Source organism: Ovis aries, chromosome 3, assembly GCF_016772045.2.
Source record: "Ovis aries strain OAR_USU_Benz2616 breed Rambouillet chromosome 3, ARS-UI_Ramb_v3.0, whole genome shotgun sequence".
Taxonomy (NCBI): Eukaryota; Metazoa; Chordata; class Mammalia; order Artiodactyla; family Bovidae; genus Ovis; species Ovis aries.
In genome coordinates, this window is record NC_056056.1 from 77,282,875 (window position 1) to 77,298,190 (window position 15,316).

The window sequence follows — 15,316 nt, forward strand, 5'->3', positions numbered from 1 at the left end:
AGGGCTCTCTAGTAAAAAATGATTTTGAAAACCCCTGATCTCAACAAGTGTGCAGGTGTCTGGGAAGGGCTGCATGGGGTGTCGTGTGTTGGTTTTACTCGTGGTTCAGGAGGTTGGGGCCGGCTTCTCTGTGTAGAGGGGGACGCAGGGCTCAGAGCTGGAAGACCTGGCTGGGTCAGAACCGAGCCCTGCCACTGACGGGGGCTGTGCCCACAGGCAAGTGGCCCATTTTCTCTGAGCTGCTGTTTCCTTGTCTGGAAACCAGCAGATAGAGCAGTCCCACCTCACAGGTTATTGTGAGGATTCTGCAAGAATGAATGTGAAATTGTGAGTGGGCTGCTCGGTGGGCCGACAGCAAATGGAAGTGTCCCCAGGATGAACAGAGGGGCCTGGGCTGGGGGGTGGCAGGGAGGGTGCAGAGAGGGGGTTTCTCTGGAGGGCCAGGCTCCCCATGGAGGAGACTGTGGCTGGGGTGGGGTTGAAGCACCTCCCCCCACCCTGGGGTGCTGACCTGAGAGCCTGAAAGGAGACACCGGGTCAGGCTGGGCCCCGGAGGCCCAGGGCCTGTAACAGGATCTGCTGCCACCTGCCCGAGACACCAGCCCGTCGGGTTCATGTTTGGTAGCAACTCAGCGCTGTTTGCTGCCTGACAACTGGGCGGGGCCCCGCTCCATGAGGGTGGGAGGTCTCACCTGCTCTGCCCTGAGCCCGGCACTGTGCCCAGGGCCTGCCGTCAGTCACTCTCTCAGCACCTGGCATCCCCAGGTCTCCAGGGAGGTGGTGGGAACACAGAACCGGTATTTCAATTCCATCCAGATACCCCTCCTGACTCTGCCCCATTCTGCGCTGAGAGGGGAAGACCAGACCCCTGCGTGACTCTCAGCCTGACGCCTGGCCTGGCAAATGCCACAGCTGTGCCCACACAGGGATTAGAACAAAGTGCAAGTTGCTGAATGTGGTGGAGCATCACGCCTGTAAGGGGAGCTCAGGGAGGGGCAGGGCTATGGGGCGGGGGTGGGGTAGGGGGTGGGGAGTCTCCAGAAATTCCTGAGATCATCCATTTCCTCTTCCCTCCCTCCCTGGATCTCAGGGAGGAGGGGGCCTCTGGCCACATCTCCCTGCTGCTCCTCCAGGAAGTCTTCCCCAAGAATGGCGCCCTCTGCTCACACCACCACCTTGACACCATGCTCCTAACTGTGGGCTCTGAATGCCACCCCTGACCCACCCCTCTTAGACTGAAAGAGACTGAAGGAGCCCTGGTTCCTGCCCTGCTCTGTGATTTCCCACAGGACTGCAGCTCAAAAGAGTGTTGGCAGGAGGATGGTCCTGGATGCAAAAGCAGACGCACTGGAGGCCTTTATGTACTTAGTGACCCGCTTAGGGCCACACAGGCTGGCAGGGCCTGGCCTCAGGAGTGCACGATGACTCTGAGGGGCCCCTCCCTGTTAGGGCACAGGGCGGGGTCAGGAGCTGCAGCCTGGGGTGGGGATGAGGGGGAGGGAGGGTCCCACCGGCCTTTGTCAGAACTGCCACTGCACGCCCGTCACCCTGTTAATGCAGTGCCTGTCCCCCGAGTGGGGGCAGGCAGCGGGAAGGTCTGGCTGTGTGGGGGAGGTGGTCCTGGGAAGCAGCCCCAGGGCTAGGCCAGCTGCAGGCCAGGCCAAGCGCTCCCTCCCCATCCTTCCCCTCAAGTATTTATAGAAGTTATTTTGGGAATTTTCTTTCTGAGCTCAAGGCACATTCCTGGGATTCTGTCACAGCCTTTCCAGCTGGGAAGCCGGGCATCAGCTGGAGGCTGCTGGAGCCTCCTGGTCCCTGGAGCCCCCTGCTTGGGGACCCTGGGGCTGCAGGAAGGAGCCCCAGGCAGGACCAGCTCTGAGGCAGCTCCAGGAAGGCTCCTTCCATCATCCCAGGGTTGAAGTGGGGGCGAGGGGTTGCTGACATGCCCCTCAGGGAGGCCTGCATTCCAGCCAAGCCCAGGCCCTCTCCCGCACTCCAAATTCTTCCAGGTCTGTCAGCCGCAACCTGTCCAACCAGACTGGGAATGAGGAATCCGCTGAGAACCTAGCCCACGCGCGGCCACATCCCGCCTGGAGCTGGGCAGCTCCAGGGCCACAGGAGGCCCACCTACATTCCTGTTGTGGGGAAGGGCACGACTCCTTCTAGACCCACCCGAGGCCTGACTGATGAGCTCCCCAGGGCTCTCACAGGAAGAGGCCCCTGCTGAGAGAGCGAGCCCCCAGACTCACTCAGAACCCAGCTGTGTGGTGGTGGGGTGGGGGGGGGCTTCCGGGGCAGCAGAGGTGGCTCCCTCCCTCCTGGGGCTCCACAGTGAGGCTTTCCTGGTGCTGTCTGCAGAGGCCACAGCCAGGCTCAAGGATAAGCACTGGCTTGGTGAGAGGGCAAGTCGTGACTTGGGCAGGGGCCCTTCCCAGTCCCAGGTTCAAGGCAGGGGGCTGGACCTTTTGGGGTTGGTTTCAGCCTGGGCTGGGTGGGGGCTCTGCCCACTCCAGAGCACAGCCAGGCCTGTAGGGCCAGGTCAGGAGACTGCAACGAGGCCTCCGGACTTTGGGTTCCAGACGAGAACACTGATGGACAGTGATGGCAGATGCTGCCCTCTGAGCAGAAGGCAGAGCTTGAGGGGCTGGTGACAGCCTGTTTTGGGGTGTGCTGGCCTCTGTACAAGGGGAGGGGGCTGAGCCCTGCTGAATCCTCCAGACGTGTGAGTCTTTCCCCTGACCACTGATTCTGGGGTTAAAGTAAACCAACAATGCCCACCCATGGCTCTGCGCTGAGTCTGACACTGACAGAAGGCTTCCTGTCCACTTCCTCATCAGGGTTGGTGTGGACTTCAGAAGTCCACACATGGACCTAAGGTTTGCCTACAGAGTCCTGGGGTGCAGGCAAGAGGACATGCCTCCACCTTCCTGAGCCTGGGGCGAGGGTTCAGGCTGTGTGCTGGCTGCGCCAGCGTGGGCACAGGGGGCTGGGGAGGGGCCGCTGGACACAGGAGGCCCAGGCTGAGGGGACACACTCTGCACCTCCCTTCCCCTCCACTTCCCCATCAGGGAATGCAGACCTCAGGCAGCCCTGGGGAGGGGCCAGGAAGAAAACTCAATAAAACTACTGCACCAGGGGGTCAAATGGTCAGCAAGACATTCCTACTGAATTTTGCTGTCAAACAGAAGCAATATTCCTGCCTGCTGGAGCTGGCGGGAGGCTCAGACTCTGCCGATGAGGTGCTGTGTGTGCAACAACTCAACACACACACCCACACCCACACACACCCCCCAGAGCGCAAGACTTCTGGGTCCTCCCATTCCTCAGGCTGCCTGGATGCTCTCAGCCCCTGCCACAGCTTAGGAAGCCAGCCGGGAGGGAGAACCCTAGAGCAGGCATGGGGCCTGTGTTATGGTACTGTCCACCTTGTCCATCAACCCAGCCTAACAAGACTGTGGGCCCAAGCGCAGGGCTTCTCCAGAGCCTGGCCTTCCCAGTTCTTCCTCTCCAGCAGCCTGAGGGCCCAGCCACCCCTTTAGCTACAGAGCCTCACCCACAACAGTGGGTCTCAAGTCCCCCTCGTCTCTCAACACAGACTCTAGCCCACTGGGCCAGCTGCCCTTGCTCTCAGCCAAGGTCAGCCTGGCCTCACCGTGTGCATACTCGTCCCATCCACAGGGCAGCTGGGGCTGACATGCTGCACCTCTGTGCCTTGGCCAGAGTCACTCACTGTGCTCTGAGAGAACAGAGCAACTTGGCTACAGTGAGTGTCCGAGACTTGACTCTGGGCATCCTCTCCCCTCTGCAAACCAAGAGCATCTGAACTTGGCCTGGGAGCCAAGTTCAAAATGAAAAAGGTAAAGGTAAAAGCTTTCACAACAGCATAGGAAACCATAAACAAAACAAAAAGATAACCTACAGACTGGGAGAAAATATTTGCAAATGATGTAACCAACAAGGGATTAATCTCCAAAACACACAAACAGTTCATGCAGCTTAAAAGCAAAAAGAACCACCACCACGGCAGCGATGTCAAACAGCCCAGTCAAAGGTGGGGCTCCTGCCACCTGGCCTGCCTTGTGAATGGCACCAAAAATATACCCAATGTTGACTTGTCCTTTCATCATCTGAGCCCTAAGACTATCCCCTGGAGGTCACATTATTATCCCCATTTGATAGAAGAAAAACTGAGCCAGCAAGAAGATGTAATCTCCAAGTGTCCCCACAACCCAGGGGCTAGCAGGGCTGAACCTCTCGTGTGTGGTCCTACCCTCCAGGACTGGGGCTTCCCAGGTGCTCAGCAACAAAGAATCTGCCTGCAGTGCAGAGATGGAGGAGACCTGGGTTCAGTCCCTGGGTTGGGAAGATCCCCTGGAGAAGGAAATGGCAGCCCACTCCAGTATTCTGGCTGGGAGAATCCCAAGAACAGAGGAGCCTGGCAGGCTACAGTCCATGGAATTGCAGAGTCGGACACAACTGAGCAACTAACACTTTTTTAAGTTTGGCAAAAATGGCTTGGCTTTTCAAAAAATGAGTTTGTGGTGAGTCAAGATAGAACATGTGTACAGGGGGAGAGGAGACGACAGAGAATAAGTTGGTTGGATGGCATCACTGATTTAATGGACATGAGTATGAGGAAGCTCCAGGAAAATGGTGAAGGACAGGGAAGCCTGGCATTCTGCAGTCCATGGAGTCACAAAGAGACTGTGCAGGCAGGCACCCTCCAGGATCGGGGACAGGACCCTGGCGGTGGGGCGGTGGGAGGAGCTCTGTGCAGCCAGAGTTTACCTTTCTGACCTCAGCAGAGCCTTCTGGTTGGATTCCTAGAGCACCTGCAAAAGGCCCAACCCAGAACCTCAGGTTTGGGTGGGACAGAGCCCTGGCTCTTGCTGACTTAGGCCCTGCCTCGGGGAATCTGAGGACTTAAGTCATGAAGTGGCACACCCCAGCCTAGAGAGAGGGGGAGGCAAGAAGCTCTCTGGGATCATGGCCATGCTCTTGATCCCCAAGTCCACTTAAAGACGGCCACGTTGGGAGCCACGGGGAGAGAAAGCACGCTTGAGTGCATGCTCAGTCACGCCCAACTCTTTGACCCCGTGGACTGCAGGGTCCTCTCTCCATGGGATTACCCTGAAAAGAACAGTGGAGGGGGTTGCCATTTCCCTCTCCAGGGGGTCTTCCCAACTCAGGGACTGAACCTGCGGCTCCTGCGTGGCAGGTAGATTCTTTCCTACTGAGCCGCCTGGGGAGGCAGGGGAACAATTCATCAGCCGCTCTCATAGAGGACAATGGATGACAGAAATGCTGTCTTCCCCATCCCTGATGTGTGGAGTCTAAAAAGAAATGATACAAATGAATTTACAAAACAGAAACAGACTCACAGAGTTAGAGAACTGACTTATGATTTATGATTACGGGAGGTTGGGGGAGAGAATTGGGGGAAGGGATAGTTAGGGAGTTACATTTGTGAACAAATATATCCACTATATTTATAATGGATAACCAACAAGGACCTACTGTATGGAACTCTGCTCAATGTTATGTGACAGCCTGGATGGAAGTGGAGTTTGGGGGTAATGGATACATGTGTATGTATGGCTGAGTCCCTTCACTGTTTACCTGAAACAATCACCACCTTGCTAACAGCTATATCCCAGTACAAAATAAAAGGTTAAAAAGAGAAAAAGAAACACTGTCTTCCCGGCTTTCCAGGGGCATCTGGAGAGAGAACAGGCCAGGTCTCAAGGCCAGGACTGCTTCAGAAATCACGTCTCTGGGAATTACATCACAGGAGCCGAAGCTCATGCAGGGCTGTTTCCTCCTGCGGTTGGGGTGCCTGAAGAGGAAAGGGTTCTGGGGAGATGGGGCAGCAGGAGCTGGAGCTCTGTCCCAAGAAAGAAGCATTACCAAGAACAGGGGCCAATGAGGAGCAGGGCAGCCCAGCAGGAGGGGGGCCAGGAAATCCCTCTCCCCCAGAACCTGTCCCTGATAGAGGGTGGGGCGCCACCCACACAGGCAGCAAGGATACGGTCATGGCTGTCCGCTCCTGGCTGAAGCTTCAAGCTGCACGTGGAGTGAGACAGGCTGCACTGAAGCATCCATTCTCCTGGCTCAGCCAAGCGGAGGGTAGGGAGAGTGAGGCAGTGGGCAGCCGGGCTGAGTGACCCGCCTGCCACTAAGGTCAGGCGACCTCAAAGGAGCCCCCTCTTGGGAGGTTCTCAGGGGCTTGATGACTCCTCAGTCACTGCCGGGCTCCATGCCTTCCCTCAGCATCCCTGCTTCCTAGGAAGTCCCCTCTCAGCCACGCTCTCCCTTACATAAGTGCCAAGCTGACTCAGACCGACGGGGAGTGACTCCCATTATGCAGTACCATGGTGAATAAGATCCCAAGATCCCATCTGTGTTCAGTGGGAAAAAGTGCTGTGACCGATTAGTGATGTCTGTCTTGGGCGAGGGACTAGAGTGTGGCGTGCGTGCCATGTTCTGCCTTCTCTGGTACTGCACGGCAGACTTTCAGAAGTGCTTTCTCATGTATCAGCTCATTTGATTATAACACCGCTGGTCTAGGAATGATGAAGGTCATTATTCATTTGTAAAAGGAGACATTAGAGTCGTGGAAGCCAAGTGTGTCTTTTCCTAGATCACTCAGGTGAATTAGGGCCAGAGCTAGGATTAGATCCCAGATGTTCTGAGTCTCAGGACAGGACAAGGAAGACACTGAGATTAAGGAATGCTGGAGACCAATACACCAAAGCGTTCATGTGTCTTTAGGAAAAGAGTGCTTAGTAAATCTTCCCCAGACTTGAAATTTGCTATTCTTTATGCATGTGTGTGGGATGCTGGCAGGAACACAGCGTGTGGAAAGGGGATAGGCTGCCTACGCAGCCAGTGCCCCTCTGGTTGCCTGTAACTTCACAGGGGGCAGTCCTTTCTCAGAATGCATCAAATCAGCAAGGCACCCCGGGAAGAGAAAAGGGGCCATTTCAGAAACATCTGTAGGGAGCCACTCTGGACAGCTACTCAGTTACCATGGAAACCCACCCTTGGAAACTGCCTCAATTTCAGGAAAACAGCTACAAACAATAATAAGCATAAATGAAAAATGGTACACTGTTGCTTCAAAATTGTACTTGTTACTGGATTTGGCTGGGTTTTCCAGGAGGGCTGAGACAGTAGGCTCATATCCGCGACCGTAGGGGCAGGCAGCCGTCTGCCTGGCTGCAGGCCTGATGACAGCGCCCACATCTTCTGGCTCCTTAATCAAGTTTCTGGATGTGACCTTGGGGGAGGCATCTATCAGAGAAGCTAATGTCTGAAGTGCAGGGGGAAGGACAATGTGCTTTGCAAGAAACAAACATTTGCTGAGCAGACTGGAAGGCAATACAGCACCAGGGAACCTGAACCAGGCTGAGATGTTGCTATGTGGGCCTTAGCGAGGAATCAAGAGATCAGGCTGAGATGGGAATCCCTGCTTTTAAGGACTCTTGGGGTTAGCAAGGAACTTATAAAGATGACCTGGTCCAGCTCCTCCTCCATGGGATATTTACATTCTCTGGGCAGCATCCTCACCAGATGATTCATGAGTCTGTCCTCGGACTATGCCAAGAGTTAAACCATTCTACTCAGGAAAAAAGCAGACCCCTTGCGGCAGTGATAACCCTTCAGCCATCTGGAGCCATTCCCCTGGGGCTACTGTGCTGTCCATGGGGCAGAGATCAGTGACACCCTCACAGCTGTGCTTCGCAGAGAGTTCTTAAAGCAGGGCATCTAGGTGGAACCCAGACCCCGAATGTGTTGTAACTATGGGCTCCTAAATCATACTTCAGAAATCACTGTACATGCAGGCCTGTCCATTTCTAGGTCATTACATTCATCCTGATACCTGCTCTTTGAAAGCAGGTAAGGATGGCAAGGAAAGAGTCCTCCCTAGGTTCTTCTCGACCTCCTGTCGGAGACATTCCCTGGACCAGAGAGTCCCTACTGCACAGGTAAGTAAAACTGAGGTCCTGAGAAGGGGCTTTGCCAACAAAGGTCATCTAGTTAAAACTATGGTTTTTCCAGTAGTTGTGTATGGATGTGAGAGTTGGACTATAAAGAAAGCTGAGCGCCAAAGAATTGATGCTTTTGAACTGTGGTGTTGGAGAAGAGTCTTGAGAGTCCCTTGGACAGCAAGGAGATCAAATCAGTCAATCCTAAAGGAAATCAGTCCTGAATATCCATTGGAAGGACTGATGCTGAAGCCAAAACTCCAATACTTTGGTCACCTGATGTAAAGAACTGACTCATTGGAAAAGACCCTAATGCTGGGAAACATTGAAGGCAGGAGGAAAAGGGGACGATCGAGGAAGAGATGGTTGGATGGCATCACTGACTCGATGGACGGGAGTTTGAGCAAGCTCTGGGAGGTGGTGAAGGACAGGGAAGTCTGTGCAGTCCATGGGGTTGCAAAGAGTCGGACGCGACTGAATTGAACTGAGAAGGGGCTGACTTGCCCTTGACCACCCAGGAAAAGAACAGCAAAGCCAGGGCGAAAAAACCAACCTCCAGTATGGTAAAACCAATACAATATTGTAAACTAATTAACCTCCAATTAAAATAAATAAATTTATATTTTTTAAAAAAACCAACCTCCTCCTCCCAGCTGCTGAGCCTTCCCACAGGAGAGTCGCTGAACCCTGGACACCCACACCCTGGCCTCCATGTCCTAAGGTTAGGGGCCGTTGGCCCCTCTTAGCACCCCGAGGCCATTCTCTATGTGTGCTTGAGTCAGGCCTGACACAACAGTCCACCCCAAGACACTGCCTGAATCCCACAAGGAGGCACAGAGCTCCTCTCAAATGGAGGAGGCAGCCCCGTGATCAGGCAGGGCCTGGGGATGATAAACAAGGCATTTTGGTATCTGTCTAGAGTCTTCAGAGTACCTACACTGAAAACCCTTGGGGCTAGATGGCCTTACAGAAACAAACCAAGAGGAAGTCACAAAGAATCAGCCAACCCTCCCAGGTTTTTTCATCCACTCAGGCAGGGGATTGCAGGGGAGTGGGCTGCCAGAAGGTCTCCGTTCTCCCAACAGGGCAAGAAGAAAGCCATCTCCCACAGATACCAGGGCACTGCAGGCAAGGGAGGGGATGAGGTAGGGAGGGGGGCGCTGAGGTCATCTGAGGGGGTGTGGGCTGACTCACCAGGCTGTGCATGATACGCACGCCGTCGGGATTCACCGTGAGCGCCTCGCTGTACAGCTGCCTGGCCTCCTCCAACCTGCCCTTCATCTCGGCCAGCCGGCCCCGCATGTAGAGCACCGAATGCGAGGTGGGAAAGAGGCCCGCCGCCTCCTGGATGCAGAAGCCTGCTTCCTTGAGGTGCTGCTGCTCCATGAACAGCTCGGCTGTGAAACCAGAAGGGCAGGTGAGGCGGTGGGAGAAGTCAGAGGCGGTGGCCCCCTCCCACATCCGACCGTCAGCCCCCTGAGTTCAGGAGCCAGGCTTGGGTGAGGGCACCAGCCCCCTGAGACACAGCACAGGATGGGCTCACTCTGGGGCATGGCCGTAGCACCAGGCAGTGGTTTCTGGGTGCTCACCCTGGGTCAGGTTCATGCCACGTGCTGCATGGAGACCAACTCTGCCAACACGCCCAAAACCCTACAGAACCGTCACTTCTATTACCCACTTCGGGGAGGAGGAAATGGGCACAGAGAGGCTGAGGAACTCTCCTAAGGCCACAAGGAGAGACAGTGATGCAGCCAGGGTTCACACTGGGCTGTCTGACTTCAGAGCCTGGCAGTGGAGGCATGAGTGAGGTCCCTTGCAGCTAAGTATTTGCTCGGATCCTGTTCATCACTTGTTCATCTGTTCACTACGTGTCTGGGGACAGGGTCGGGGGCAGATGAGGTGGCTCCCCAGGGATGCCAACCGACTGAAGAGCTAACTCCACCTGCATCACCAGGACGAGGGAAGCCACGTGCCAAAGATGGGACAGGAAGGAACTCCCGAGGGTGCCTGCGAAGGGGCAGGGCTGGGGCTCACACCGAGAAGCTAGAAAGCCACCAGCACATACTGAGAGCTGACTGTGGACCCTGGGCCAGGCAAGCATCTTCTCTTATTTAATCCTCATAGATCTGGGAGGGAGGCAGGTTCTCTCCCACGCCCCAGGCTGATAGAGGGAGGACCTCACCCCAGCCCCTTGGTAGAAGGTGCAGCTCCTGGCCTCCCTCCAGATTCAGGGCTTTCCATCACACGGAGGAACGACATCTTTCAACCTACTGGCAGGGAAGATCTTCCCACAACCAGTGTGCCTTCTGGCTCCACATCAGTAGAAAACGGGGCAGTTTCTCCAATCCCGGCCCAGCCCACACAAATGCACATTTCAAACCCACGCTGTGCAGGCACGCACCCACCGCAGGTGCTTTTAAAATGCAGTGCCCTGGAGTTGCCTTGCAGCCCACTCAGCCCACTTCCTGCGGCAGCCTGGGCTTGGGTGCCCCCCTCGGGGGCTGGTGCCCCACACAGATGGGAGGGAACACAGAAGGGCAAGCAGAGCCTGGCTGGTGACTCTGCTAAGAGCCTTTCCAGGCAATGGCCGAGAGCTGAGGTCACACTGGTTCGGATGAGGTCTGGGGGTCGGGGTGGATAACAGACCTTCCAAAGGAAGCTACCAGAAAGAGGTGGAATACCCAACCCAGGCCCAGGCAGCCCAGCTTCTTTTTCTAACAAGCAGCAGGAGGAGGCCTAATACCAGCCTTGACTGTGCACACAGCACCGGGGCACCCAGCATGAATGCAGGCTAAGAGCCGCTGGGTAATCAGAGCAGCGTGAACACTGCAGAAGGCTTTCTGAGCGGGGTTCTCTTTTCCTTTACTGGAGATGAGAACGTGGGAGAATCAGAGAATTAGCTCAGAGGAGCCAGGCTTGCATGATGAGGTGGGAGAACAGCACAGGTTCCTGTCCCCAGAGATGGCCTGAACTGGAGCTGCCGCCTGGGCTCTCCACTGGCTGCCTTCACAGCTGCGTCCAGCATCTGGCTGCTGAGGACCGACCACGTGCCTGGCCCTCCCACGAGGAGAAAGACAGGAGGCGGGGGAGGGGAGCAGCTGAGCCACCAAACCACTGGAGTGACCAGGGCAGCGGACTGACAAGCGTCACGGCTGCGTGTTTGGAGCACTCAGATGGGGTAGGGCCGGCGGGGCTGGTTTGATCAGGGGAGTCTTCCCGGGGGAGGTGGCATCTGAGCTGGGGCCTGAAGGCACAGGGGCACTTGGCCTGACAGAGAGGAGAAGGGAGGCCAAGCTAGGCTGGGTCTGGAGGGCTGGGCAGGTCTTTCCAGGGCCAGAGGGGAAAAGGAGGGAGGAAGTGTGAGTGGTGGCGGTGGGGAGGCCTGTCCCGCACCAGCCCCTGGGCTGCTTCATCCACCGCCAGGAGCTGAGCTCAGAGAGCTGGGCTATCTCCTCCCCTGGACCTTGTCCCAGCAGACCCTCCTCGGGCCTGGCCCACCTGCCCGCCTGGTCCTGGCCCAGCTCATTAAGCTGTTTACAACTTGCTGCCCTGACTCCAGAGCCTTGTCTCTGGAGGGTGGCCCCTGTCCCTCCCTTGGGATCTCCTCACAGTGCCTGCACATCAACAGATTTCAATTACGAGGCTCCCCAGCACCTGCCTTCCTCAGGCCCTGGGCTTTGTCCCAGCCACACAACAGAGGACATGCCCTGAAAAATAGGTACGGCTGCTCTGCTCTGATGGACTTCATCACCAGTCAGGCAGGAGACCAGATGCCACAGAACAGAGCCAGAGGCGAGGGCCAGACGGCCCTGGCAGGCCCACTGCCAGGGTGGGATCCCGGACCTGCACACACACCCTCAGGTCGGAGGGCTGCAAATGTACCCCTTTTTGTCTAGCCTCAGCCTCCCTGGGCAGCTGTTTTACCAAACATGGTGCTCCCCAGACAGCCAGCGTCGGCTGCAGAAGGAGCCCTATGGCACAGTGCCTGCCCACTGCCCAGCCCTCTACCTCCCAGCCTGGTGACCAGGGCCCCAAGGTGTCCATACCCAGCCCAGTCTCCCCTGGCCAGGGCTGGATATGCACCCACTATCACTGGGTTTTCCTTGGATTCTCATAGTCAAGGTCATCCCTCCAGCAAATGCTCCTTGCAGCTCCCTGTGTCAGAGGCTCCTCTCTGATCCCCTTGGTCCTTTCTCTCTCCTCCTCCCTCCTGGTCTCCACTTCTCTCGGCTTCCTCTCTTCCTACCCTGGCCCTAACCTCCTCTCCTGTGTGTTTCGGCTTTTCTTCTTCCCTCCATCTCTCTGCACCCGCACCCCCCTCTGTGCTTTCTCTCAGCAGGCTCCAAATGGAAAACATCTGTTCCCTGGAGCTTTGCAACAGTCCTTTTTATTATTTTTTTTTCTGAGGCATCCTGATCTAACCCTGCACCCAGAGCTGGCTCCAGTCTCCCGGTCATTCCTGCCAGTTCTGAGCCCTCTCTGCTGGGAGGAGGGCTTTCCTCAGCTGGTCCTGAGGAGCAGTGTGAAAGAGGGCCCAGGGCCAGGCCTGAGGCCTTGGAGGCACCTCCCCAGGTGAGATGGCTTCCTAGAGGCCCCCACCCCAGAAACCCCACAAAGAAAGGCCACCCAGGCTAAAAGGGCAGAGCCCTTCCAGGGCAGGAGATAACGTTAGACCCTAAAAAGAATCCACCTTGAGCTCCAAGTCGGCGGGGGCGGGGGGGGAGAGTTGTCTCCAAAAGTTATCCCTTAGAGGAAATAAGCACTTCCCTATATGGGTGCCCAGAATAAAGGAGAAGGAAGGGTCGGGGAGGGCAGGGGAGGAGTGAGAGAGAAGACCAGCTGAAGGGAGGATGGCTGTGACAGTAACAGAGAATCCAGAGGTCTGAAGGGACTTCTTGGGTTGGCCTGGGACCCAGGGGTGCGTGACGCACTGACTCAGGCCACATGGCGTCAAGGCCCTGTGGGCCTGGGCGCCCGACTTCCTGTCCTGGGAGCTCTCCTCACGAACTCAGGAGGAGGGATTGACAGAGAGAGGAGAAGGAGGACAAGCAGGAGCACAGGGAGCGAGGACGCGGGAAGAGGGCACATAAGGCCAGAGGGGGAAGGGAGAGTGGAGGGAGAGAAGGGAAGAAGCGAGGAGGAAACGGAAACATGGAAGTCGGGGGGGGAGCCCGCTGGACCAAGGGTCAGACGCAGCTTCTGCCTCGACTGTAAACGCTGCCCTATGGCCCCACCCCAGGTCCCAGATCTGCCTGGCCAACAGCGGGGGCAGCATCCACTTTCGAGGCCATCTAAAGAGCCAGGGCACCAGCGCCCAGATGGTGTGGATCTGCCATCTGGAAGCTGAGACTCAGGCCAATTTCCCCCCGACACAGGGAATGCCCACAGCTGCCTGCGAGCCCTTGGACCCGCAGGGCACCCCCAGGTCCCCAAGGGGACCTCTCTGCACCCACAGCCCTCTCTAGCATGCTGTTAGCTTCCAGAGACACGAGCTGCAGTGAGAGGAAGCTGGGTCTTCCTGCCCTTCTGGAAGGCACCTCCCGACACTCATGCTCCTGGAGCATCTATGGGGCTGGGTGATTCTCCCATGTTCACACAAATCCACCGCCAAAGAGGAGACATTTTTGAAACTCACTGAAAGAGGCAACACTTTTGAAACCCATCTCTCAGGCAGAAACCCTCCTGAGGCTTCTCACTTCAGACTGGAATAGGAAGGAGTCTTGAAAGGGGTGGGGGGTGGGGGGCGGGAGGACAGTTGGGAGACGAGGGATACATTTCCCAACCTACATGTGGGTTAATGGTGGAACTTACTGCCAAGACAGACTGGGATGCAATTAATCTTGAGCCAAACTGAGGGATTAGCTCACTCCAAAATGATAAAGGGGGTTAGTTTTCTCTTCCTGGAAATCTGGTGCAGTTGGAGGAATCATTAGGCTGGGTGGGTGGGGGTGGTCATGGGGGTTGCTGATGACAATACTTGTAGCTTGGGTCAGGTGGGAGTGTGGAGGCTTAGGGTGATCTGCTCCTGGCAGCCCTTCATTCAAGGGGTGCTCAGCACATGCTTGCTGGTGATGATGATGGCCAAGGGAGGGGAGGGCCTCATGCAGTGAGGATTCTCCAGAATCCTCCCACGCTCAGAGTGAAAGACCTAGGATACCTTCTTGCTTCCCTTTTTGCCTATGGCAGCTACCCACCAGTCTCTCCTCCTTTCTTCTATAATGACAGGTCCCCTGATTTTTGGTGGGACACATGTATACCCAGAATAATGGCACCTCTCAGAGTCCTTTGCAGGTAGCTGTGGTCATGTGACTAAGTTCTGGCCAGTGGATCATGAGGGGAAGTGATGTGTGCGGATTCTAGGACGTGTTCTTCTAGGGACGGAGTGTGCCCTTCTCCTGCCCTTCCTAGTTATGCCTTGGAATGTGAATGTGGCGGAGAGCCACCTTGGATCACAAGGACAAGAGTGACACCGCATTAAAAGCAAAGCCAAAAAAATGGAAGGAATCTGGGTCCCCGGACCAGGAGAGCAGAGCTGTCATCCTAGTCAAGGCTGCCATCTCTGAATTGTTACACAAGGAAAGAGAAGTGTTTACCTCATAGAAGCCACTGCTATTCTGCATGGGTCACACACCCCAAGCTTGTCTCCTAATGCCACACAGCCTAACCCTCACGTTGCACCACAATTCAAGCATCCAGATTTTGTTCTCAGAGTTCTCCATGGGCCAAATATCTAGGATAATGTCCAGAGAAGAAAGGCTAATGTGCAAATTATTGAAGGATGTTGCTTATACCAAAATTCCCAAGTCTAATTATAGGCTTCAGGAAGGCCTTTAACCTTACTTGGAGTTACCAGAACATACTACCACCCTAGCAGAAAGCAGCATTTCTCAGAGATGCAAGCAGCCTTGTAAAATGCAGAAACGGCTGTTATGTGCTAAGATGAGTCAACAAGACAGACCATTAACACAAAAGGCCTTGGGAGTTCCAAAGCAGGTAGCATGCACCTCCCAAATCCGACCACTCATGAGTGCACTGCCAAAATATTCCTTGAAGCTGGTGAAACCCCCGGGGAGGGTGAAGCTTTCTACCCCAGGCCCCTGTGGGGGTGGGGCCCCAGTATGCCCATCGGGAGCTCTTAAGAGCTCCACGTCTTAGAAGATTACAGGGCATCTTTGCCTCAGAGGAAGCCTAGCTTGTTATCCCTCTGGATTTTTCAAAGTTCTTCTTCCTACTTCAGTTGCAACAAGTGACACTGGAGCACAGCCCCTGTATCCCTAGCATCCCAAGGGAGCCTGATATGCTAACTGGGGCAATATCTGCATTATTAA

The 15,316-nt window shown here is 55.7% G+C and overlaps 1 protein-coding gene across 9 annotated transcripts in view; it reads right to left on the reverse strand.

The window, feature by feature from the left end:
• The window catches only part of TTC7A (tetratricopeptide repeat domain 7A), a 115,301-nt gene that overhangs the window by 3,891 nt on the left and 96,094 nt on the right, over positions 1-15,316 (reverse strand). For 6 of the 9 annotated variants that reach the window (XM_027966870.3, XM_042246214.2, XM_027966872.3 and 3 more), the window contains one exon: positions 9,183-9,385. The exons of 1 other annotated variant lie outside the window; for it this stretch is intronic. In XM_027966870.3, coding sequence (XP_027822671.1) covers positions 9,183-9,385 — 203 coding nt within the window. Of the gene's footprint in view, positions 1-4,594; positions 5,334-5,385; positions 5,837-9,182; positions 9,386-15,316 lie in introns of those variants that run through there. 2 more of the 9 variants (XM_042246212.2, XM_027966871.3) reach the window with 2 other exon arrangements.